Below are 25,071 nucleotides of genomic sequence, written 5' to 3'. Positions count from 1 at the left end.
CACTGATTTTGACAACAAGCATTCTTTAGAATCACAGACTCCACCTTTTTAAGGCTAAATATAATAATAATTATAATATTTAGCCTTAAAAAGGTGGTAAGGTTTATATATTATAAATAATTATCTATAAAGTATAGAAGGTTAAAAGAAAAGAGCTGAAAAGGTTCCCACAATGCTGAACAATAGTGTGAACGCGAGTAGAGTATCGGTTGATGATGTGACAAAGCAAAATAAAGCGTGGCCACTGGCCTATATACAGTGTAAACTGGATGACAACAACCTTTATGGAACAGAATATTGTGATGTTTCTTTAAAGTTTACCATTGAAGAATATACCATCATTTCTCTATCTACTTCTTAATCACAATTCTTTTTTGAATGTGAAGTTTTACAGCTGCTGTAACGTGTAATTTGATACTGTTAAGCCAGGATATTTCCCAAATCTCCATTTTGCAACTCTCTCTCTCTGTCTGTCTGTCTGTCTGTCTGTGTGAGTGTGAGAGAGAGAGCAGGGTAAGACTTGAAATTGAAATGCTTTAATGATCCTTTGCACGAAATTACAGTGTCACACAAAACAGCGTCTGGACAGACATAACAAACACACATTCCCTCATAGCTAAAAAAAAAAGATAAAAAACAATAAATACAATAATAAATACTACAAAGTGCAAAGTTATATTTGTGCATTATAAAACCGTATGGCAGCTGGTATACAGGACTTCCTGTAGCGCTCCGTTTTGCACATTGGTGCAATTAGTCTGTGACTGAAGGTGCTGTTCATGATCACCATCAGGGCGTGGAGTGGGTGAGTGGGGTTAGTCATTATTGAAGCCAGTTTGTTGAGAATTCTGGCCTCTGCCACCTGCTGGACCTACACACAAAGAGCTGATTGAGGTGAGTGAGAGAGGGAGGGAGAGAAAGTCAGTGGTGAAGTCAGAGAGTGAGTGGGCAGGTCACGTAGAGAATGCAAAAAAAAAAAAAGGTAAACTGCCAAAAGAGAAGGATGTTTCCATGTCGACATACCAGTCCGAGCAGGAAGGGTTGAACTTAGAGTAGGCTACTCTTGCAAGAGAGAAAAGAAATAGCACGGAGAGGAGAGGGGGGGAAAGAGAGCGTCGGTGTCCGAATACATACACAAAAGAGATATTCTGGAAAAGGAAAGAGGAGGACACTGATATTCAGTTGGGAGCACAATTCTGGAGAAAGGTAAGGTTTTTCACTTATTTTTTAGCCGCTAGACTGTCATTATTTACTTTACTTTGAGTAGAGTCTTATGCTCCTGTGCTGCATCCACAGTTAATCTAGCCTTCAGTAGATGTAGATGCTTTTCAAATCTGAGCATTTCCATACATTTAAATGTGCCTCCAAACAGCCACTTGCTCCTTCGTCAACCGTGTAAAAGCATTGATAATATTGTTAAGATATAGAGAAAGCATGACTGCATTAGGACACAGTGTACCGGTTCGCATTATAAACTTTATATAGCCAACAAAGTCAGATATACTGTAGGCTCCTGTTCTGTGTCAGTCAGAGCCGCCCCGAGGCATAAGCGAATTTAGCGGCCGCTTAGGGCCCCCGACTGCCTGGGGGGCCCCCTCCAAAAAAAAAAAAACCCTTTTTTTTTTTTTTTTTTTTTAGTTTGTGTGTTTGATATTAACATCATATTATGCAAATGTGAGTTATCATACAAAAAAAGGAATACAATGTTTTGGTCTAGATAATTAATAGCCTAAAAATGTAATCAGTTCATCTGGGAGGAAATCTGAAATTATCTGATCATGTCACGTTCACATCCATGCACAGTGTGTATTGAGTTTATTTAAAAACAATTGGAAATGGGGCTGCCCTCAGTTGCCCATGCACTGTGTATAGTATATAGCCTATTTCAGCCTTGTCTGTGGAAAAAAAGATACAGTAGCTGGACAACAGAGTTATTCTGCTTAGTTCCTCACACTGCATTCAAATGCATTCACTATATTACAGAGAAATATGTCCCGTAAAAGAAAAAGAGCTCCAAGCCCAACCCAGAGGACCCTCCATAATATTTTATTTTATATTAATATTTTTATGGAAAATCCATGTGTCCTTCTTCAATAGCTTCTAATTCATCTGTCTCCAAATTATTTGTTCACAAAAAATATCTCAGATTTTCCTCTCAAAGTGCACCAGATTCATGCATTTCACTTTAAAAAGGTTAAAAAAAATCTCCCGGGGGGGCATACCCCCGGAACCCTCTAGGAGGGTCTGAATCTCGGCTGTCTAATATTTTCGCACAGCCGCACAGTGGAGGCACTAGTGGAAAACACTGGGTGTGTAAATGATATTTAACAAAGATCTATAGTTTCAGCTGCGCTAACATTGGAGAGGGGCCCCCTAATCATATTTCGCTTAGGGCCCCCTGAAGGCTTGGGCCGGCTCTGGTGTCAGTGGATAGGTTTCATGTTGGTACACAACATATACTAAACGTAACTGAAACCCTAAATACAAATATTTAAAATATTTGGTAAATTAATTAATGAACAAGTGTGGAATTTAATATAAAAATTAAAACTTATTCCTCTCGTGCACGGAGCCTGTCAGGGGTCTTACAGTAGAAGTTATATTGGAGAGAATATTCGTTTTTTTAAGATAATCTTTTGGGCATGTTTTCTTTATTAGACAGATTGGGGAGACAGTGTTGAAATGGGGCAAAGAGGAGAGAACATGCAGAGAACTGTAGGGCAGGATTCAAACCCGGGTCCGCTGCGGGGCCTTGGCCCGGGGGGGGACGCCCTTTCAACTGAGCTATGGGCGCCCCCTCTTTGAAATGCTTATGTAACGGTCTAATTGTTCCTCTGATGATCATGAATGACCTATAACAAAAGATGAGACCATTAGCGAAAAAACTAGGACAAGCTTGCAAAGATCTTTTGGAAAGCAGGCGCTGGTGTCATAAAAAAAACACTACCGCTTTTGTCCAAAGGGGGCGCTGGAATGAACCAAAACTGAAAGTTCCTCGTAGCCACTTTAAAGATTTTAAAATGTATTGAACAGATATTTGCACACTAATTGATTAACTGTGTTTTCGGTTTGGAACACAAACTATTATACCATATGTACAGATGAACATTCCACATGTCCAGGCAACTTCCCCAGGGCTATAGATCTAGCCTCTATAAGGTCCAAATGCCCAAGATCCTGTCTCCGTCAGTTGCTTTTGGAAATATACAGTAATTATTTGCATATTTTACAGGGAAAATGCACCACTGCATTCCATTAGACTATCTACTAAATCCAGTTCTATATTATTAGTCAATGATTTGGTCTTGTAATGTACCTTGTCTCAAAACCTACTTTGATCAACTTGGGCTTGTGATGACATGTCAGCTTCACTATACTTTAAGTTATGTGAAGCTGACATGTTATGTGATCACATGGACATGACACTCAGGCAAATCATATGACACAATGTTACCAATATGTCTCTAAGTCTATTCCAGTCAGCGTATCTGTTGTTGAATCAGTGGATTTGCATCAATGTGGTTTAATCATTTGGTTTCTCATCTACATTCTATTCAAATGATTATCAGTAATATCAAATATAACTCTTTTATCTGTATGTCTGTGCCTTCGCAGAATATTGTACAAAAGTTTATTCACGTATTGATTAAGACTTGTTTTTCCTGTGAAATTATGGACAGTGTAATTGTCTCATAATCATGAGAGATATTGTGTGTGTGTGTGTGTGTGTGTGTGTGTGTGTGTGTGTGTGTGTGTGTGTGTGTGTGTGTGTGTGTGTGTGTGTGTGTGTGTGTGTGTGTGTGTGTGTGTGTGTGTGTGTGTGTGTGTGTGTGTGTGTGTGTGTGTGTGTGTGTGTGTGTGTGTGTGTGTGTGTGTGTGTGTGTGTGTGTGTGTGTGTGTGTGTGTGTGTTCATATCCTCAGATGGAGGAAGTCTACACTGTAAGAGTAGCGACTGGTACATCAGAGTATTCAGGAACCAACAACTACATCTACGTGACTCTGGTGGGTGAGAAAGGGGAGAGTGAACGCACCATGCTGGACAACCCCGGACTGGACTTCTGTCGAGGAGCAGTAAGTATGAGTGACATCATGGTAATGTGAGCACCGACTGATGTGCAATTCAATCAGGAGAGACGTATTCAACCATGAAAACACAGGAATGAACTAAGAATAAAGCTGAACATATTGAAATAAGAAGTTATATTGAAACCAGAACAAAAACAGACTAGGCCTACAAAAAGGTGCAACTTAAAATAAACGTTTGGAGTTTGGTTTTTAAATGCATTAGGGTTGGAGCACACTTAACGTAAGGCTCTTGCCAAGGTTTTCTTAAGTGAGTTACACTTTCCAGAGATAATTGTAATCGTTTAAAAGATGTTTCTTGTCTAAGTGCCTTTGTCCCGATAACCTAGATTTGTGTCAATAATGCTCAGGTCAGGGGTGCCCTTAGCTCAGTTGGTAGGACGTCCCCCCGGGCTGGGCCCAGCAGCAGACCCGGGTTCGATTCCCGCCCGCGGTCGTTCTCTGCATGTCACTCCCCTCTCTGCCCCATTTCACCCCTGTCTCTACACTATCAATAAAGCATAAAAATGCCCCAAAAATATCTTTAAAAAAAAAAAAATAATGCTCAGGTCGACGGGGGACAGGGAAATGTAAGGGAAGTTGTGTTTCGTCAGCATAAATGTCGTAACCTTCATTGTTTAAAAAAAAAAGTTGACCCAGAGGCAACATGTTCAAACTAGACAATAAGGGGCCTAGAATTGACCCCTGGGGAACACCACATGAGATGAATATTGGGTTGGTAAAGACATGAAGAGTATCTAGGTGGATGACAATAGGAGTGAGTCTCCCGAAGAGCTCAACTGGAGGACCAAATCGAGAAAAGCTGGTCGGACAGAGACTGGAGGTGAATGGGCCGGGGGAGGGTTGCATCCAACTGATTCTGAAATGACAACTGACAGAGAGTGAGTGAATCCCCTGTGAATGTTGTTAGCAGTAACAGACAGGAAGCAGTCTTTCTTATTGAACTTATGCTTACCTTCATTTGAACAGGGAGGACTGGAATCCTTTGTCTTCTTAGCAGTTCTGTCCGAAAAGCCCTTAGGCCCTTTTTTAAATGAGGGTAAGATGGAATGCAAGGTAAAGAGATAGGTATGGCGAAAACAGTAACGCCAACAGGGGCGATGTTAGCCTACGTATGAACCATGTTATGCTAGCATTCTTGGAAGTCTTCCAACATGCCTTCAAAGTTGGCAAAGTTTTCCAAGACATGTAATGCATGATAATGCTCATGTGGGTCAATTCTACTCTCACATCAAGTGACATTGAATTATACCTCAACACTTTGGACAGTTATTTCAAAATTATTGCATTGCACCAAACGGTTAATGATTTTTCAAATTAAAATGAAGCTTCCTCTTACTGTATTCACCACGATATCTGGGTCACGGCCCTGTGTTTGTTCACATTGAGGGGGTGCCTCAATTTTTCATTTTTTGCAATTCAGCTGCGTGAATGTGTGTGTTTTGCCCCTGCCTCTACATGGCAGGGGCAAAACACACACATTCACGCAGCTGAATTGCATACACTATCCAATCTGGTCTGGGAACACCTCGAGATCCCCCTTGCAGAGAACAAGGAGAAATGTAGTGAAGATACTATATACAGTATGTTTGAATGCAGTAGTTGCAATGATCTCTTTCTCTTTCTCCATCCCTCCATCTCTGTCAAGGTGGATGAGTACAAGGTGAGCAGCCCCTTCCCTTTAGGCCGCCTGCTTCTGGTCAGGCTGGAGAAACAGAAGTACTGGGTGGAAGATAACTGGTTCTGTCGCTATGTCACAGTGGAGCCTCCGGGGGGAGAACCAGCGATGACTTTCCCATGTTACCGCTGGCTTATAGGAGACATCAAGGTGGAGATCAGAGAAGGGACAGGTAGGAGAAATGATTCTATGCATTTGAGGTCAACTCCTAACTAATTTGCATAATGAGATGTAACCACAAGCGCAGCAGACTACAGATAACCCTTACTAATACCAGACATACTGTATTCGCAAAGACCTGTGTATTGGGTGTCATAATCTACATACAGTACAGATCTCATGTTGATACAGGTGTCAATGGGGCCTGTATCTTTGCCAAAGAGGATGGAATGCTGCTCTTGTATGACTGCTTTGCGTTTCATCGAAATTTGTTTACCTGATATTTCCTCATTGGCTACCATCAGAAAGAATCAGATAGGACGATGTTATATAACTTTATGGCGATACAATGCAGCACAATAGGGTCAAATGTTTAACTAATAGATGTCGTCATGAAACTTTTTCAGCTGTTTACTGACATTAAAACAAATATTTTTTTGTCATTATTTTCAGAAATGTTTCAATAAATTGTTAACTTTGGCTGTATCTTAATTAGGCATACATTCACATCTCTTTAAAAAACTAAAATCTAAATGTTGGATAGAGCCAGAGTTCAAATCTTTATGTCTTTATACTAGTATGAAAGAAGTTCAAAGTGTTCCAGTGCTTGAATAAAACAATGATTGTGCTTCAAAGAAATTAAAACAATAAAAAAAAATGTAATCATTAATGCTGTAGCCTTCACATGAAAATAACAGTAACTTCATAATTATTGTTAAATTTTTTAGTTTCTTTTTTGTTAATTGTAGTTTTCTAACCTACATTTTCCCTCAAGCAGCCAACAACCTTCTCAAGTTGTGGGTTAGGGGCCCTTTAACCTACCCGTCTGCTCTCTGACGACCCCCCCCCCTGTAAACATCAGGGCAGTGGGTCTAAACTTTTGCTAAAAGGTGCACATTCCTGTCTGTCTCTCCTCTACCTGCCTCCTAGCTAGAAAACTGGTGGATGACAACTCCTCATCTCAGCTGCTGGCACACAGGAAGACAGAGCTGCAGACCAGAAAGGAAACCTACAGGTCCAACACACACATGGCAACACACACGCACACACACACACACACACACACACACACACGCACACACGCACACACACACACACACACACACACACACACACACACACACACACACACACACACGCGCACACACACTTTACCCAGTGGTTATGTCAATAATTTTTTGTATGTATTAAATATTTGTGTTATTCTGTGCGTCTTTCAGATGGACAACTTGGGCTCCAGGGATTCCCAGATGTATCGACGCTAAATCAGAAGCAGATTTACCCCAAGACGTTCGCTTTGACAACGAGAAGAGGAGCGACTTTGAACATTCCTTAAAATATGCGTAGGTGGTACACACACACACACACACACACACACACACACACACACACACACACACACGCACACGCACACGCACACGCACACGCACACACACACACACACCAGCAAGTTAAATGACATCATCTTGATATCTCTCATGATTATGAGACAATTACACTGTCCATAATTTCACAGGAAAAACAAGTCTTAATCAATACGTGAATAAACTTTTGTACAATATTCTGCGAAGGCACAGACATACAGATAAAAGAGTTATATTTGATATTACTGATAATCATTTGAATAGAATGTAGATGAGAAACCAAATGATTAAACCACATTGATGCAAATCCACTGATTCAACAACAGATACACTGACTGGAATAGACTTAGAGACATATTGGTAACATTGTGACATATGATTTGCCTGAGTGTCATGTCCATGTTATCACATAACTTTAGCACGTAGGGGTAATTTCACACACACACACACACAGATTCCCTACTAACACAGACACACTCAGTTCTTTTCTTAGGAAAAAGGAATGTCTTGTTAGATACCCACCACAGTCTTTAAGACGGAGTCAGGGATTCAGGAGAATGCTTGTTGTTAAAATCACTATTTCTCAAAGTCAGTCAATATCTCCTCACAATCCGATACCTACCTGTACTGTTTGTGTGCTGAACACACACACACACACACACACACACACACACACACACACACACACACACACACACACACACACACACACACACACACACACACACACACACACACACACACACACACACACACACACACACACACAGTACGGACAGGTAGAGGATAGTCAGGAGGTATTCACTGATTTGTACAAAAAGGGATTTTGACAACAACCATTCTGCATTCTGCCAACTGGCTTTTAGTTCCCACAGATAACAGTTTGGTTCCTGCATGCTGTTTGCATCCGAAACAATGTGATTAACACTAGGGACACATGCACCCTTTCCTTTTCATCAGCTTGCTGGAATTGTCTCTGAAGAAGTTGACCATCAGGTTCGGAAAGTCCTGGAACGACCTGGATGATTTCAAGCGGATCTTCTGGAAGCTGAGAAGCCCAATAGCTGGTGGGTCAATGCAGACAACACTTCACAAAACCTGATTGGGGAAATGACTTGAATGAATAAGAAAAATAAAAGGCTTTGTAGTTTTCTATTACACAGAATATGAGCTCTTGTCCTCTGGCAAACCACAGAATCCTTCACTGTTAAAGGAGAAGTAAGTGATGTTTTTTTGTTAATATAAGTGTCATATCACTCTATATTCATACAGCAATAACTTAAAAAGTATGCACAGTTCATAATACGGGTCTCGCAGTCATTCAGCTTTGCAGTTATTGCCAGATACATTTTTTAGTATCCCGCTCGTTTTTATCCAATCAGGAGACTGCTAGGAATATGCGGGTCTCTGTGCCCGTGAACGATGACTCGCTGCTCTCCACCGCGGCACTATCTGACAGACGGCTGTGCAGTCATGTGGTGGTGACGTAGGGACGGGGGAGGGGACTGCTAACTGCAGTCACTGACTGGAAGTTATAGCCAAAAGGACCAAATCACTTACTTCTCCTTTAACCCAACCATTTAAAAACTTCTTTAACTCTATCAAACTTTTTTTCAGACGATGCTTGAGGTTGTAGAGATTGTGCCATAGTTTCGTGGTGTTTTCCATTGGGGGGGGGCAAAATGTGTGTGATATGCAATGTGTCTTACCACAGGATGTGTGCAATTATTTTGTTATGTGTAATATATAGTTGTTATATATAGTTGTGATTACTGTAACTGTTGAGGCATTTACGTGTTCAGCATCTGATGCCCAAGACTAATTTCCCTAAGGGGACATAAATAAAGTATATAGTATCATATAGTAATCCTATCCTACATACTAACATTTCAATACATACAGGGCATTCAGAAATTATACGGACCATTTAGTCTGTACCAATACCACATGATCACAAAGACCAAACAGGTTTTTAAAAATAGTTTAATGTATAAAAAAGAACAACTGAAATATACCATTAACATAAGTATTCAGACGCTTTGTTATGACACTTTACATTGAGCTCAGGCGCCTCCCATTTCTCTCCTGTTTTTGTGAGATGTTTGCACACCTTGATCTGAGTCCACCTTTGGTCACTTCAATTTATTCCACATGATTTGGAAAAGGCACACACTTGTCATTGAAAGGTCCAAAGCTACTAATGCATGATGATATCAGAGCAGATGATTGATATCTCAACCAGTATGTGTGTGTGATCCACTCTAGAGTACTGTATGGATCATTGGAAGGAGGACTGGTTCTTTGGCTACCAGTGTATGAACGGCTCTAACCCCAGGATGATCAAGAGGTGCCACAAGCTTCCAGAGAACTTCCCCGTTAAAGCAGACATGGTCCAGAGCTCCATGGCTCCTAGGACCAACCTGGATAAAGAGCTCAAGGTGAGGAGATGCTCTACGACAACTGTCTGTACAATTTATGCAGACTTTTAAAGGTGCAGTCATCGATTTTGGATAACGCTTGTTGTCAAAATTATCTTTAGTTAAAAAATCTGTGACTATCTCCTCACGATCTCCTACCTGTATGTACTGTGTCTGCGCTGGAAAAAAAATCCTGTGTTAATACACTGCCTATAGGCTCTGTAAACGGGCATGTTGCTAACTACGGTGTGTCCCCCTTCAGTTTACAATGCCTAAGCTGTGTATTAAAACTGGATTTTCTTTTTCAGCACATATAGTACAGACAAGTAAAGGATTTTGAGGGGATATTCACTGATTTTGACTGAAGTGATTTTGACAGCAAGCATTCTCCAGAATCACTGACTCCACCTTTAATATGACAGCAAAAAAATCTGTAACTGCATAATAATGTAATGAACTCTCTGCTTCTCTCGTGTCCAGGCAGGGAATATTTATTTATTAGACTATGCCATCACAGACAAGATTCCCACCAACACAATCCGGGGTAAACCTCAATACATTGCCGCTCCGCTCTGCCTCCTCTACCTGCACCCAGATCAAGGGCTCATACCCATCGCTATACAGGTAAATCATTCATCATCAGGTCCATAGACTTGTACTGAAATACTCAGTGAACTTACCATGTGGCTAATGAATCCTGGGAATAATGAAAATGTGAATAGATAGCTAATAGTAAAACCAGACTATTGAGTGTAAAAAATTATGAGAATACAAACCAATGAATACTGAATGAAATTCTTTGACTCATTTACTTTAAATTTTTTTACTACTGTATGTTATTTTCAGAAATAATGTATTAGGCTGAGAATACTGAATTTAATTTTGGGCAAATTTTTCCCCAATAAATCTGAGAATTCTGAGAAAAAGTTATAGCAATCGGGGAATAGTGAAATACAAATGATTTATAATATGTATACTGTGTAGGGACCTGAGATTATGGAAAGTAAATCTGAGAACATTTCATTAAAACTTACTGGATGTAAATGAAAATATGGAATGGATGCTGAAAATATTTGAATGAACATCAAAGAAAGGCTTCATGGCTGTCACTTCTTTGGTTAAATCCTAGGTTGCTGGTACTACATCATAATACGGTGGTACGAACCTGGTCACTAACAACTGGGAGGTTTATATATACAGTGGCTTGCTGAAGTATTCATACCCCTTGAACTTTTCCATTTCCAATTATGCGCCACTTTGTGTTGGCCTACAACATATAATCCCAGTTAAATAAATAGTGTCTTCTGCAAATGTGGAAAAGTTCAAAGGGGGTATGAATACTTTAGCGAGCCACTGTACATGATGATGATTGTGGACTGCCTGTAACAGTTTCACCTTCCTCGTCCTCAGTTGGAGCAGACCCCCAGCCTGGACGCTCCCATCTTCCTGCCCAGAGACCCTCCTCTGGCCTGGCTGCTGGCTAAGATCTGGGTGCGTCACTCAGAGTTCCAGGTGTTCCAGGTGCTCTCTCACCTGCTCCGGACTCACCTTGTGGTGGAGGTGTTCTGTGTGGCTACTCTGAGACAGCTGCCTGCAGTGCACCCCATATACAAGGTAAACATCCCGTTACTGTAGTCCTATTACATGTAGAACTGCAGTTTATAAGATTTGATCTGTTTCTGTATGCGATCATTGGGACATAGTGGAGCAGAGCCTAGTAAGCCTATAATGTAACAACAACCCATTCCATTTTGATGGGATTGAATACATTTTTGTCCTGGTTTAGCCTGCAGTCTGGCATTCTGAACTGATGGCCTGGCTTCAGCAACTCAAAATTCTGGGTTCAGAATGTGTAGGGGGTCATCTAGAATTTTCTATGCCTCCCATAGCAGGTTTTTTTCATCTTTAGGTTGGAGACAGTTTTTGCAGTTTTTTACCATTATCTTCATGGGGGTTTGAGTGAGACTAGGAGCTTTGACAGACGCACCTCTTTCTACTGGAAACACTTTGCCCCTTTTAACACAATTATTATCAACACAAATATAATGGCTCACATAGCTGTTGCACCCTGTCTTTACTGCTACAGCTCCTGGACCCTCATCTGCGCTACACTCTAGAGATCAACTGTAGGGGGCGCACTCAGCTCATCTCTGCTGACGGCATCTTCAAACGGGTACTCACTCTAAAACTCAGTCCAACTCAAAATCAATGAATATCTCCTCACGATCCGCTACCTTTCCGTACTTTGTGTGCTCTGAAAAAAAAATCCAGTGTTGCTAAACCAGCCTAGGCTCTGTAAACTGTTTTAAACAAACGGTTTGTAAACAAAAAGGCCAAAAAAGCTAGCAACATGCCCGTTTACAGAGCCAATGGCTGGACAATATATTTTTTTCCAGCACATACAGGTAGCAGATTGAACAGAGATATTCACTGATTTGAACAAGAATAACAAATACATTTGCTTGCTGTGTTATACACCATTAATCAATCAGAGTGATGGATTGATAGATGTTGCATGTTGTAGGTTGTGTCTACAGGTGGTGAGGGGCTGTTGGTTCTGGCTCAGAGAGAGTACAAGGTGCTGACGTACCGCTCCCTGCAGCCACACAAGGACTTTGCAGACAGAGGGGTGAACCAGCTCCCTAAGTACTTCTACAGAGAACACAGTCTGATGCAGTGGGAGGCCATACACAGGTACAAGCACGCACAGACACACACACATACACACACACACACACCACTGCTGGCTCTGCCTCTGTTGCCAAGTGTTATTCCAATTCAATATAGATGAATGATTTCTCTTCATTTTTTTCCATTGGTATTTAGTCATTGCTTCGCTTAAGAAGCATTGTATTCATTCTATGTATTACTCTTTATTAAATGTCCCTTTTTCACTTGAATGTGCAATCTCTGGCTTTCCACGGTCCGCCCCTAAACGTAGACACTTACTCCAATTCCACATTTAATTCAAAGGATTTGCAGACACCACGGAACAGATGTGCTGTAATTGAGTCCTAATGTTACCCCTGTCCTTCAGTTATGTCTCAGGGATAGTCAACCTGTACTACGAGTCGGACCATGACATCCAGCAGGACCGGGAGCTGCAGGCCTGGATCAGAGACGTCACACAGGAAGGCTTCACTGAGCTGCCCAAATTCGGTCAGTTATTAATATGGAGTCAATGGCTCTTGAGAACGCTTGTTGACAAAATCAGTGAATATCTCCTGACGATCCACTATTTGTCTGTTCTGTTTGTACCCTGAAAAAAGTACAGTGTTTATAAACAGTCTAGAGTCTGTAAGTACAGAACCCATGCTGTGTATTAACACAGTTTTTTTTCTTCAGCGCACACACTGACAGTACGGACAGGTAGCGGATTGTGGAGAGATGTACACTAATTTTGAACAAAAATGACAAGCATTTCCCAGAATCGCTGACTCCAACTAGATAAAGTAGATTTCCCCTGTGTTTTTGATTTACAAAGATCATATTTATACTAAAGCAAGAGCATTAATAAGATTTATACTTTGCGAGAATGGAGACCACTTTGCAGCTCCTATGTGAGAAAATGTGAAAGTTGGCTTAGAAATTTGAAATGGTTAGGTAGGGAAAACATGGTAAAAGTGTTTTATATACAGTATGTTTTTACAAAAACATTTATACTAAACAGTGGCTTTTTGGCAAAGGCACTGATTTATTATTCATGCATGTAATATTTGAGGTTGGATTTCTGCTCAGGTCTCTCCAGTGAGCTGGACAACAGAGAGGAACTCACCACCCTGCTGTCAGTGGTCATCTTCATCAGTTCCACCCAGCATGCTGCCACTAACAACGGACAGGTGTGCAACATTCACACACCTACACTGCATAATTTTGAAGTTTTTTCTTTTGCCAATTATGCCTACAGCTCTTCTGCTCACATGCCCTTGGTGACCAATTGAAGGAGTGAAAATTCAGCACTGCCTCTGCCCCAGGCTTTCGAAGAATCACAATAAGGAATCATCAATGCTGTTATTTAATTTTTTTCAGTTTGACTGGTGTGCTTGGGTCCCCAACACCCCCTGCACTATGAGACAGCCCCCACCGACAGACAAGGACGCCGTTACCATGGAGACGATCATGGCCGCCCTGCCCGACGTCAGCCAATCCTGTGTGCAGATGGCGATCACGTGGCATCTGGGACGAGCACAGCCAGACGCAGTGAGTGATGGATATTATTCCGCCTATATCCGTTACATGCAAATTCACACAGAAACATACTGTTGCTGTAGCTTTATTTAAATACACTGAATATTAGTCAGTTAACTAAGTTAAAAGAAATACCAGGAAGAAGTTGAGTAGCTAGAACTTTACCTAGTGGGACATTTTTTTAACAGTTTAAAAGTTGTAAAATAATGCTACTTTTTTGTGAACAAAATTAAGTGATATGTGGTTTAACAAAAATGAAGTTTTACGTAGCAATGGGTAATTGAGTCATAATGAGAAAATGTCAAGATTATGAAAAATGTCAAATGTCCTGCTAAACAGATGAAAGGTTTCTTGTGTAACCAGAGACTGAGAAACATTGTTTTTGCGATGGTGGCAGCAGCAATAACACAGCCATGTTATGACTCATTAGTTCCTCTTTTTTCTTCTGCCTACAGATTCCTTTGGGCCAATACACAGAGGAGCATTTCACTGAGGGGCGGGCCCAGGAGTTGATTGACAGCTTCAGGACAGAGCTGAAAGAGATCGAGGATCACATCGTGAAACAGAACGAGGGACTAGAGCTCCAGTACCTTTTCCTCCTGCCCAGCCGCGTAGAAAACAGCATCACTATATAGAAAGACATGCTGGAGACTACATAGTGAATATGGAGTTAATTAATAAGCTGAGTTACAAGCATAAGTGAAGCATGAAATATACCGTACCTTTTGAGTGAAGCGCTGTAAACCTAGAATCACTCTCAGAAAACGTGATAGTGGTTACCACCTCCCTGCATATACACTCAACAAAAATATAAACGCAACACTTTTGTTTTTGCTCCCATTTTTCATGAGATGGACTTAAAGATCTAAAATTAATTCCAGATACACAATTGTACCATTTCTCTCAAACATTGTTCACAAATCTGTGTAAATGTGTGATAGTGAGCACTTCTGCTTTGCTGAGATAATCCATCCCACCTCACAGGTGTGCCACATCAAGATGCTGATCTGACATCATGATTAGTGCACAGGTGTGCCTTAGACTGTCCACAATAAAAGGCCACTCTGAAATGTGCATTTTTTTGCTTTATTGGGGGTCTGGGGACTCAGAACCAGTCAGTATCTGGTGTGACCACCATTTGCCTCATGCAGTGCAACACATCTTCTTCGCATAGAGTTTATCAGATTGTCAATTGTGGCTTGTGGAATGTTGGTCCACTCCTCTTCAATGGCTGTGCGAAGTTGCTGGAGACGGCTTATGGTGGAGAAATGAACATTCAATGCACGAGCAACAGATCTGGTTGACATTCCTGCTGTCAGCATGCCAATTGCACGCTCCCTCAATGCTTGTGGCATCTGTGGCATTTTGCTGTGAGACAAAACTGCACATTTCAGGGTGGCCTTTTATTGTGGACAGTCTAAGGCACACCTGTGCACTAATCATGATGTCAGATCAGCATCTTGATGTGGCACACCTGTGAGGTGGGATGGATTATCTCAGCAAAGCAGAAGTGCTCACTATCACACATTTAGACAGATTTGTGAACAATGTTTGAGAGAAATGGTACAATTGTGTATCTGGAATGAATTTTAGATCTTTAAGTCCATCTCATGAAAAATGGGAGCAAAAACAAAAGTGTTGCGTTTATATTTTTGTTGAGTGTATATACATAACCTCTTGTCATGTGACTGAAGATTCTTTAATACGAAGCAAACTTTCAGTCGACTTTAGTCGTTGGTAGCATAGATATAAATATGTTTTATACACAATATTATAATTGTATCCCTTTAAACTTGTATTTGAGTGCAGCTGTCATCACATTTCATTCAAAGTGCTATTAAAATAGTCTTCAAAATGCCCCAAAGCATTAATTTCCTACCCAATAACTCCATTTAAAATAATCCTTGTCATATTACAGATATTTTGTTGTATAGTGACATGATTTTTTTTATGGTAGGTGATGTTGCAGTGGAGCACTTTACTGTTGAATGTCTTTTTTAATTGGAATATCTTTATGTTGCGATTGCATCTCACAGTTGCCACGGACACAAAGGGAATTTCTACAGGGCTTATGAACCATACTACATAACTAAACTGTGGTCATTAGAACAGCAGACCTTGATGTGTGGAAAATAAACAGCACTTTTTAAATGTAAGGGGGAAAAAAACTTCAACAATCCCAGACTTGTGTCAAAAAAACTTTCTAGTAAAGCTCTTGTTATCCACGTTGTTTTTAATGTTTGAAATGTCAAGAGAGTAAAAAAACACAATAAAACAACCTTGGATGGACAACACATTAGATTAAATAATGGATACGCTTTAGCAGGACCAGCACTGCAGCACTGCGTCCAGTGGACATTATAATAAAGAAAAAAAAAATCTAATCGTGATTTCCTTTTGGCACTGTACAGACACACATACATTAGGTGAAAGAAATGAATAACTCCATCTACTGGCTAGAGGTTGAGACAAGTCAAGACAAGTGGGGCGACTGTGGCTCAGGTGGTTACGCGGGTTGGCGAACAATCCAAGGGTTGGCGGTTTGATCCCCGCCTGGCCATCTGTGTCATGGTTGTTGTGTCCCTGGGCAAGACACTTCACCCATCTTGCCTTGTGTGAATGTGTATGATTGCTGTATGTTTGAGGTGGTGGTTGGAGAGGCCGTTGGCGCTGAATGGAAGCCACGCTTCCGTCAGTCTGCCCCAGGGCAGCTGTGGCTACTATCGTAGTTTATCACTACCGGTATGACTGTGTGTGAATGAATGGAGCCTGGAACCCTGAAAAGCGCTTTGAGTGCCTTGAAAAGCGCTATATAAATCCAATCCGTTAAAAAGTGTTCATACTTTAAAATAATTTAACAACTACTATAACAACTATTTAAGTTCCATTGAGTAGTTTTTCTTTTTCTACCATAATCAAATAATTATAGCATTTTTGATCAGAGGTAGAATCAATCTCATCTTAAATACAGGTAGACTGAGAACATTAATTTGCTCTCACTCTGACATCCGTGTCCTCCTGTGGCTTCTGATTAGGAAATTGCTGGAAGCTCCTCCGTCCAGCAGGCGTCGCTAGTGCACCAGATACGCCTAAAGTAAAAAACAGGTCATACATATGAATACACATTAATGACTAGCAAGCATTATTTTAAAATCAGTCCTATACTGTATATCAGTTTAGTCATTAACAATCACAATAATTAAAAGGAGAAGCAAGTGATATTTTTTTGTTATTATACGTGTTAAATATTTCTATATTCATACAGCAATCACTTAAACAGTATGCATAGTTCATAACCAAGTCCCAACGATTTTTACCAGCATCCAATAAGGAAGTGACCGAAACTGTAGTAGACCGGAAGGGCCACTGGGAGTGGTACCAAGACTGAGCAATTTTTCTTTGACTCACTTGTTAGACAGGCCGTTTTCAAAGTCTTATTAAACCTATGTACAGCCTGGTCCACAAAACCATTTTAGTCTGTATGTTTAGGTCATATCTCCATGACAACACTGAGGGGGGTGAATTTTTTTCTAGCAGGCTAGTTTTTATTCTTTTGGAGGTTAAAATGTATTGGCGCGATCTCTTGAGTGACAGCTCTCCGCCCGTTGTCCCTCACTTTGCCTCGGAGGTATACGTCAGCTATCTCCCTCCCCCCGACGTGAGGCGGAGTAAAAATCTCACAAAATGGCGACGCGCACAAACCAGGATTATTGGATGCCGTGTGAATAACTGAGGTCAGCCCGGATGCTACATCCATATTATTTACTATCTATGTTCATAACACGGGTCTCCCAGTCATTCAGCTTAGCGGTAATTGCCTGTTTAAATTTTGAGTATCCCACTCGTTATATCCAATCAGGAGACAGAGTACTATAAAGAGGCGGGTCTGTGTGCACGTGAACGATGACTCGCTGCTCTCCATTGCGGCACTATCTGACAAATACGGCTGCATGTTCATGTGGTGTTGACGTAGGGACGAGGGAGGTGACTGCTAGTTAGCTGAAAGGACCATATCACTTATTTCTCCTTTAACGTTGGAGTCTGCGATTCTGGAGTATTCTTGTTGTCAAAATCACCAAAATCGTTGACCTTTAAGGATGGATTTAAATAATGATCTTGACTATATTACAGCCATACGTGCTGTTTTCTTATCTTTGTTTAACTATTATTTTAGCACCCCTATTGAAAATTCACAGTGAAAAAATAAAGATATGTCATTTATTAACACATTCTAATAGGGGTGTCTGTGGCTCGGAAGAATAGATGAATGAATGCCTTTTACCATATGTATTTGGGAGGACCAAGGAATGTTTTAAACTCATTCTAAGGTTGTGTCCAGACACAAACAGCAGCACTGTGTGAAAAAACACACCCTCCTCATATATAATCTAAATGGGACCACTGCGTTGATTCAGCGAAAGTGCCCACACAAAAAAAGCTCATACACTTTCAGTTATTGAGACGGTTAGTTCAAGTACAACACTGGGCGTGGGCGCTGTATGTGTGTTGCTAACGTTGTAATTTTGAGTTTCGAATTATAATGTATATATTTTTTCTCTATTTACATTTATTTATGTCCTTGTACTGCTGCCACAACTAATTCCCTATCCAGGAATCATTGAAGATTCATCTCAATTTCCCAGACTGGCAAAGCGTTGCATTAGCCAGTCCAAAAGAGCATACTTTTTAACATGAACATTGTACTTCTACTGCTTACCTTGCAATCGTAAAAAAGACTGATGCTGCGGGAACTCAGAGTTTTGTAAATGGCTGTAGAGTGAACCCACCATATTAATTTTCTGTTTTTGCATTGTGGTCTGACCCTTTCGGTAACGGTCCATAACATTACATTTATAAAATAACCTTAAAAGTGAATTCACCTTCCGCTTGTTGAGCTTCATCTGGCAGCAGGAGAACGCTCCAAACAGGACGTAGATAGCCGACGCTATGAAGCAGTTGTAGCCCACCTTGTTGTACAGTTCGTAGACCCTCTGAGGAGGGTTCGTACTGGAAGGGAAACATAACATTACATTACATTACAGCCTGCAAAAAAGTACACATGTAAAACCGCAGTATGTAGCTCCACCCTTTTGGGAAAGCTTGGTACCCCAACTAACAAAAATAGGTATGGCACATTTGGCTCATTTTGATACCCATCACAACTTTTGACAGTGGAAAGGCAAATAATTGAAACCGAGCTGCATCGCGAAGCTAATGGTGCATTTCAGCTGTTGGTGTACTAACCTAGTTGGAGAAGGAGATTACTAAATTAATAAATCTAAGAATTTTATCAGAATGCTTTTTTTCCCCAGAAGCACAATAGTTATGATGGATGGTGACACCAATGTCTCTACCAAATGATGTCAGATTGTACTGTAGCGAATACAAAAAAAAGTTCGACAAAGTTTTAATGTTAATCTGGGGCCATGATTTTGGTATTTTCCTACAAAAACAAGTTTGAAAGATTTCAGACCAAGACTGAGGTGTCAGAGTAAAAAGCTTACTCCTCGGCAATGTCTTTTTCTGTCAGAGGCACGTCTTCAATCAGCACGGCTGAATGTGTGGTGAAGAAGATCCCCAGCATAGCCTGGGAAAGAAAAGGAAGACATCTTTGAGGTCAACATGGCGAGGTGGATGGGTTTGTGATGTGTTAATCCAAGTGTAGATTAGACAGGACAACACACACACAGTCCCAAATTGTCTACCTGTTATTTTCCTGCATGTCATCTGTTATGTTTGTAGGCCTACTACAGTTATGTACTGTTTATCTGTATTGTAAGCTTGCCATACAGCGGTGTGAAAAAGATATTCCCCTTGGGGACCATAAAGTCTGATACTGGAGAATGCTTGTTGTCGTATGGTGTCCATACTGTGTGTGCAGTGCACTGAAAAAAAAATCTGGTGTTAATACACAGCCTATGCTCTGTAAAGAAGCATGCTGCTAGCTTTGGATGGTCCCCTTTGTTTACATACCAATTGTTACAGAGAGGCTGACAACAAGCATTCTCAAGAATCACTGACCCTACCTTTAAATTAATGTTTTGTACATTTTAGCATTCTAACCTGATCTATGATTGCAGCCCTGCAATAATCAAGTGTTAACCTGACCTGTTTTAGTTGGACAATTGGACTTTATGGACATTTTAGAAGTTGTAGCTTGTGCTGCTGTTGAATTATAGCCCTACTATTTTGTGTCTACCATTCACAAGTGAGAGTAGAAACTGAATTATAACAAGAAAACCTGTCTTCATTGGACACGGTTTAGATAGCTTAGGCCTACTGTGTCATGGCTTGACTGTGAGCTCTTCCGTAAATGAAGAATATCATAGAATGAAAAAAAGAAGACAGCGAAGTGTCAAACTCACCAACATTATAACCCCCCATAGGCTCAACGCCATCCCACACGCGGCGAGTTTCGGTCCACATATCAACCCACGCATAATTCAATTATCTTCTAAAAAGGGAAAAAAGAAAGGTGCTGGCACCCGGCCTGAGAACTTCTCGTGAAACTTTTGTCAGGTCAGGTGACTGTGTAGTCTACAACACCGGAAGTAGAAAGAGTTGTTAGTTCAGAAAAAGTTAGGCTGTAGGCTAGGCTATAACCGACTTAAATATCATATCAAATAGACAATTTAATAAATATAGGCTAGGATATTTGAACGAAAATAAGTAACCTACATAAGATAGGCTATTTAAAATAAAAACGTACTGTCTTATTTTAATTTTATTATTGATAATTATCAGTAAGGAAGTAACAGTGTATCAAATGTTAGATGTTTATTTAGCAACAGTTTTAACTTCTTCCCCCCGCAAACATGAAAAACATTATTTTGACGTTTACCTAGCCCTTATAGGCCTATCTATGCGTTTCTCTTTAGTCACGTGACGCTTCCCTCTGTTGACCTGCTGAATGTCTGCTAAATGACTTGAACATGGAAAACGCGACTCGGGGCTGTTGAAGCTTTTTAACTTTAGTGTTTAACTTGTAGTAACACCAGATGCATTGCCTAAAATAACTTATTGTACTGTCTAATGTAGGCTATTGAATGCTGCGTCATGTGTTACTACGCTGCATTCAGGTAGTGTCGGATATTCAAAAATTTTACACCTAAAGGAATTCAGAGGCAACAAAACGGAAAATGGTCGCCAACAATTATTCCTTGTTGTTTACAAAAAATAACAATACGAAAATATTTATTATGATATTAATAGCAATAGTACAAGAGTTTTATTTATGTATAGCCTAATCTAAATGTAGCCTACAGTGGAGTTTGATTTATTTAGCCTACAGTACAGTAGGCCTGGGCTACGAGAAAACATTGAAGGCAGCATAGTACCCGCCTCCTCGGTCTGTGAACACAACGAGCGTACCCTGTCCCTTCTGTCAATAGTGCTACTGTATTCACCGTAGACAAAAACTATCACAATATGTAGCGGTCTATAAAAACGAATGACTTCTCCATGTTCCGACACTAAAGAGCAGCTGTAAAGCATATTTGTAGCTGTGCTGCTGCATCAGGAGGCGCACCAAACGCTACCTAGCTGCATTGTTAGCATTTTAGCAGCTGCTCCGTCCACTTGAAGCAGTTATCATTGAGCCCCATTCATAGATTCAAAACAGTGTGTGGTAGTAGCCTACCACATACATCAGCAAAATGACGTCAGCTTCAACTAAAGTAAGTAGGCCTGTTTATTTTTTTTATTTTTTTTTTACACATGAACCAGTGAGATGAAGCATAATCTGAATATCATAATTCGACTCTTAATTGGTCCCGAGTTTACCCTTATACGTGTGTCCTTAATGCTTCTTCATACACTATGCTAAAGTATGTGGACGTCATCTTCCCAATTCAGCATCTTTGGTATGGCAGGCATAATGACAAAAATATGTTTATTTTCACACAAAACTGGATACATAAGCATAATGTGATTGTGTCCACCCCTTATAAAATGACACATAAGTTAAAGTATTTCGTGGAACTACATGTGCATTAGCCAGTGAACCGGGCAGCAGGAACTGTTGCATATGGTCCAGTTTTTAATCATGATAGGTCCATGGTTGTGTGTGTTAATACAGGTTGGTGAGATCTTCTCTGCAGCTGGAGCAGCCTTCACCAAACTAGGAGAGCTCACCATGCAGCTTCACCCAGTGGCAGACGCCAGTCCTGCAGGGTAACACACACACACACACACACACACACACACACACACACACACACACACACACACACACACACACACACACACACACACACAATCAGCTTTATTGTCTAAATACTGTATGTAGCACACTGTACATTTGTTCCAGATAGTTCGGCATAAAGGCTAGGAGTGATTCCCACTGTCTAAAAACAGGTTTAAAGGTGGAGTCAGTGATTCTGGAGAATGCTTGTTGTCAAAATCAGTTTGTGTCAAAATCAGTGAATATCTCATAACAATCCACTACCTGTCTGTACTAGGCTACTGTGTTTGCACTGAAAAACAAATCTGGGGCCTAGGCTCTGTAAACTGGTATGTAAACAGAGGACATGTAAACAGAGGGGGCCCACCGACCGTAGCTAGCGACATTCCAATTTACAGAGCCGTAAACACCAGATTTAGTTTTCAGCTCACACACATTACAAACAGGTAGGCTATAGCTGATCGTGAGGAGATATTCACCGATTTGAATAAAGTTGAATGAGTGCTGTCTTCCCCTTTTTAATGGAACATACTAAAGTCAGTTTAATTCCCATGTTCTCCCCTCCAGTGGTCAGACTAAGAGCACGGTGAAGAGGAAGCTTTATGAAGACGGAGCTCTGCCCGTGAAGGCCGTCAAGAAAGCAGCAGCCACCACCGCCGCCTCCTCTGTCGCCATGGCAACACAGCAGGCCACACCCACCACCGTCTCCGTGCCGCCGACAGCTCAGGTCGCCATGGTGTCAGGACTACAGGGTTCCTCCTCCAGCCAGCCGCGACTGAAGAAACCCAAGGCTGCAGGCAAGTGTTTTTTTTTTTTTTTTTTTTCGTCTTCTGTTTTTGTTGTTGTTAGTGTATTATGTGTCTTTTTGTTACCCAGCAGGACTTTTTACCAGGTGTCATACACACATCTGTACAAGCTAGAAGTATTCTGATGTTAACATTCCAATCGCTTGGTCTTCAATGCTGATGATGTTCTGACCTGTTTACACATGTTTTATGCAAATTTGAATAATTCAGAGTAATGCACAACCAATAAAGCCCTTAATTTTGTGTTGTAATAAAATCAAATAACAGAATCCACCCACTTTTATTATTTACATATCTCAAAATGATGGTACCATGGTTCAACTTGTCTAGCTTCAGTACTGTAGTGACGACAAGAGCAAACTGTATTTGTATTTGTGTGTGTGTGTGTGTGTGTATGTGTGAGTGTGTGTAGACGTCACCCTCAGCGCTCTCAATGACTCAGATGTCAACAGTGATCTTGTGGACATGGAGGGGCTAGGTGAAGGATCCAACTCCAAGAAACTCAACAACTTTGATCAAGGTGAAGCTAAATGTCCTAATCTTGACTTATTATGGCTGCTAACCCTAACCCTGTGTAAAAACAACCATTAAGCATCTGACAACTTTGGCTCCTTTTGTCCAATTAAACACGCAAAATAGTTTGGTAGAGAAACTTGTTCAAAAGTTTGGAAAATCATTTGGGAGATTGTATCGGCATTGATACACAGGCATCATACAGTATCAGCACTAGTGTTAACAAATGTTTCTTCATCACCATGAACACACACACTCTCCCTGTGTGCCAAATTGCATACTCTCTCTTTTTACTATTCTAGTACATACTACGGCTGATCATAACAAGTATTTAGTTAGCATGCAGTAGGCATACAATTGGGACATACTCGTACTTATTTAATTCATCATTACATTGCACTTGCATATATCTGTTTCTTTGTTGGTGTTTCCCTTGAAAGCTCCATCAATGTAGTCAACCGGAAATAGTAGGGCATCCAGGTATTTTTAAGCAATGCTGCATCTGACCACATATATTGGTACATCCTAAATCTTTTTTTTTAACCATACTAAATAACAGGGAAGTACGGGGATTGGAATGCAGCCTTAGCTTTTAATAATTTTGACTGAGTCCCACATACAGAACCCTTATCCTGCTACCCCACATTTTCACTAGACTAGGGCTCCATATGTTTACCGTAATAAATAGATATGTACAAACTAAATGCTGGTGTTGTGTCTCCATAGATAACCTGAACCTGGACTCCAGCCTCATCATGAACCCCAGTGACCTCCCTCTGCTCTCCCGTTGACTTTAACCTCCTGTGGACTTAACACAAATGATAGACAAAAAAAAACTATTAAAATAAGAGCCACGTTGTCATAAACTGTCCTTTAAGCCAGTTGATGCTGACCAACAACATTGGAGTGAATTGTATCATCATGTATTATACTGTAACTGTATAATTCAAAACATCCCACTTGTCGGGACTGTCAAAAATAGGTTTGCTGCGATCTTTTTTTTTTTTTTTCCTACTACAAGACATGGTTATTTTAGACCGTTTCTCCTCCTCTGCGTTGACGATTGATTTGTATGGATGTCCAACAAGCCTGTTTTGCAGTATATTTCATATTGCAGTAATTGTACACAAAGTCAGATCATTCACTGTTATCATTATTCATTCCAATTAAGGTGAAACTTAATTTGTCAAGAGTATTTTTGAGTGATATTTTAGGGCTTATATAGTGAATTAAAATAATAATTGTCTCCTTTTCTTGAGACAAATTGTTTTAGAGGTGCAGGTGATAGTGTAAATATTTTGAAGCCTGCGATATCAAAATGTCTGACAATAAAAAAAAAACTAAAAAACAACATTAAGCCTACTAGCTTTTTTTCACCCACATTAAAGTTTCCATGAGCAAATGTTTTTTATTTTTTACTCTAACTTTGGACTCGATGCACAGACCAGACTTATTTAGAGATGACCTTGGGAGATGATTGAGATCTTGAATAATTTATTTTATTTAAAACGTCATAAAGTAAAAAATAAAATAAAAATTCATCTCAAGCTAAGGTCTTTAAATGTCAACAACTTCTTACTTCTGTACTTAAAGACCCACTTCACCGATGGTAATATGAAGGTGTATTGAACTCTGAGATCCTATGTAGTGTAAATGTGCAAAATATTTAGAAATCGGTTC

The 25,071-nt window shown here is 40.4% G+C and overlaps 3 protein-coding genes across 4 annotated transcripts; 2 read left to right on the top strand and 1 right to left on the bottom strand.

Moving 5' to 3' along the window:
• Positions 1–1,146: 1,146 nt before the first annotated feature.
• On the top strand, positions 1,147–14,684 carry alox12 (arachidonate 12-lipoxygenase). Its single transcript, XM_080051961.1, has 15 exons — positions 1,147–1,206; positions 3,923–4,072; positions 5,733–5,934; positions 6,852–6,936; positions 7,142–7,264; positions 8,246–8,352; positions 9,551–9,723; positions 10,183–10,326; positions 11,113–11,316; positions 11,789–11,875; positions 12,227–12,396; positions 12,740–12,861; positions 13,441–13,541; positions 13,732–13,902; positions 14,346–14,684. Exons 2-15 carry the CDS (start codon positions 3,923–3,925, stop codon positions 14,523–14,525), a joined length of 2,019 nt encoding a protein of 672 aa, XP_079908087.1. The 5' UTR covers positions 1,147–1,206; the 3' UTR covers positions 14,526–14,684.
• On the bottom strand, positions 14,326–20,406 carry rnaseka (ribonuclease, RNase K a). Of its 2 annotated transcripts, XR_013845483.1 has the most exons (5): positions 20,256–20,406; positions 19,395–19,477; positions 18,771–18,897; positions 16,891–16,979; positions 14,326–14,423 (listed from the first exon to the last, which is right to left on the bottom strand). XR_013845483.1 is itself a non-coding variant. In XM_080051969.1 (4 exons), the coding sequence occupies exons 1-4, from the start codon at positions 20,328–20,330 to the stop codon at positions 16,962–16,964; spliced, it is 303 nt and encodes a 100-aa protein (XP_079908095.1). In that variant the 5' UTR covers positions 20,331–20,406; the 3' UTR covers positions 16,115–16,961. The 2 variants fall into 2 exon arrangements, 1 of the variants encoding a protein (XP_079908095.1); XM_080051969.1 differs by lacking the exon at positions 14,326–14,423 and having other exon boundaries at positions 16,115–16,979.
• An 863-nt stretch (positions 20,407–21,269) lies between these two features.
• Positions 21,270–24,667, top strand: LOC307269125 (BPTF-associated chromatin complex component 1). The gene is made up of 5 exons (XM_080051967.1): positions 21,270–21,566; positions 21,968–22,062; positions 22,640–22,869; positions 23,291–23,398; positions 24,118–24,667. The coding sequence occupies exons 1-5, from the start codon at positions 21,546–21,548 to the stop codon at positions 24,180–24,182; spliced, it is 519 nt and encodes a 172-aa protein (XP_079908093.1). The 5' UTR covers positions 21,270–21,545; the 3' UTR covers positions 24,183–24,667.
• Positions 24,668–25,071: the final 404 nt, after the last annotated feature.

Source organism: Ammodytes marinus (genome assembly GCF_949987685.1).
Source record: "Ammodytes marinus genome assembly, chromosome: 23".
Classification (NCBI taxonomy): domain Eukaryota; kingdom Metazoa; phylum Chordata; class Actinopteri; order Uranoscopiformes; family Ammodytidae; genus Ammodytes; species Ammodytes marinus.
Note: the sequence above shows the minus strand (reverse complement) of the source record. Positions and strands in the feature narration are given on the sequence as shown.

Excerpts from the sequence above, each read along its gene's own strand:
- alox12 (XM_080051961.1), top strand. The coding sequence starts at position 3,923 with ATGGAGGAAGTCTACACTGTAAGAGTAGCGACTGGTACATCAGAGTAT. Across the intron at positions 9,724-10,182 it reads ACCTGGATAAAGAGCTCAAG|GCAGGGAATATTTATTTATT; the intron begins GTGAGGAGATGC and ends TCTCGTGTCCAG. Across the intron at positions 12,862-13,440 it reads CACTGAGCTGCCCAAATTCG|GTCTCTCCAGTGAGCTGGAC; the intron begins GTCAGTTATTAA and ends ATTTCTGCTCAG.
- rnaseka (XM_080051969.1), bottom strand. The coding sequence starts at position 20,330 with ATGCGTGGGTTGATATGTGGACCGAAACTCGCCGCGTGTGGGATGGCG. Across the intron at positions 19,478-20,255 it reads TATGGGGGGTTATAATGTTG|GCTATGCTGGGGATCTTCTT; the intron begins GTGAGTTTGACA and ends TTTCTTTCCCAG. Across the intron at positions 18,898-19,394 it reads GAAAAAGACATTGCCGAGGA|TACGAACCCTCCTCAGAGGG; the intron begins GTAAGCTTTTTA and ends TTTCCCTTCCAG.
- LOC307269125 (XM_080051967.1), top strand. The coding sequence starts at position 21,546 with ATGACGTCAGCTTCAACTAAA. Across the intron at positions 22,063-22,639 it reads GCAGACGCCAGTCCTGCAGG|TGGTCAGACTAAGAGCACGG; the intron begins GTAACACACACA and ends TCTCCCCTCCAG. Across the intron at positions 23,399-24,117 it reads ACTCAACAACTTTGATCAAG|ATAACCTGAACCTGGACTCC; the intron begins GTGAAGCTAAAT and ends GTGTCTCCATAG.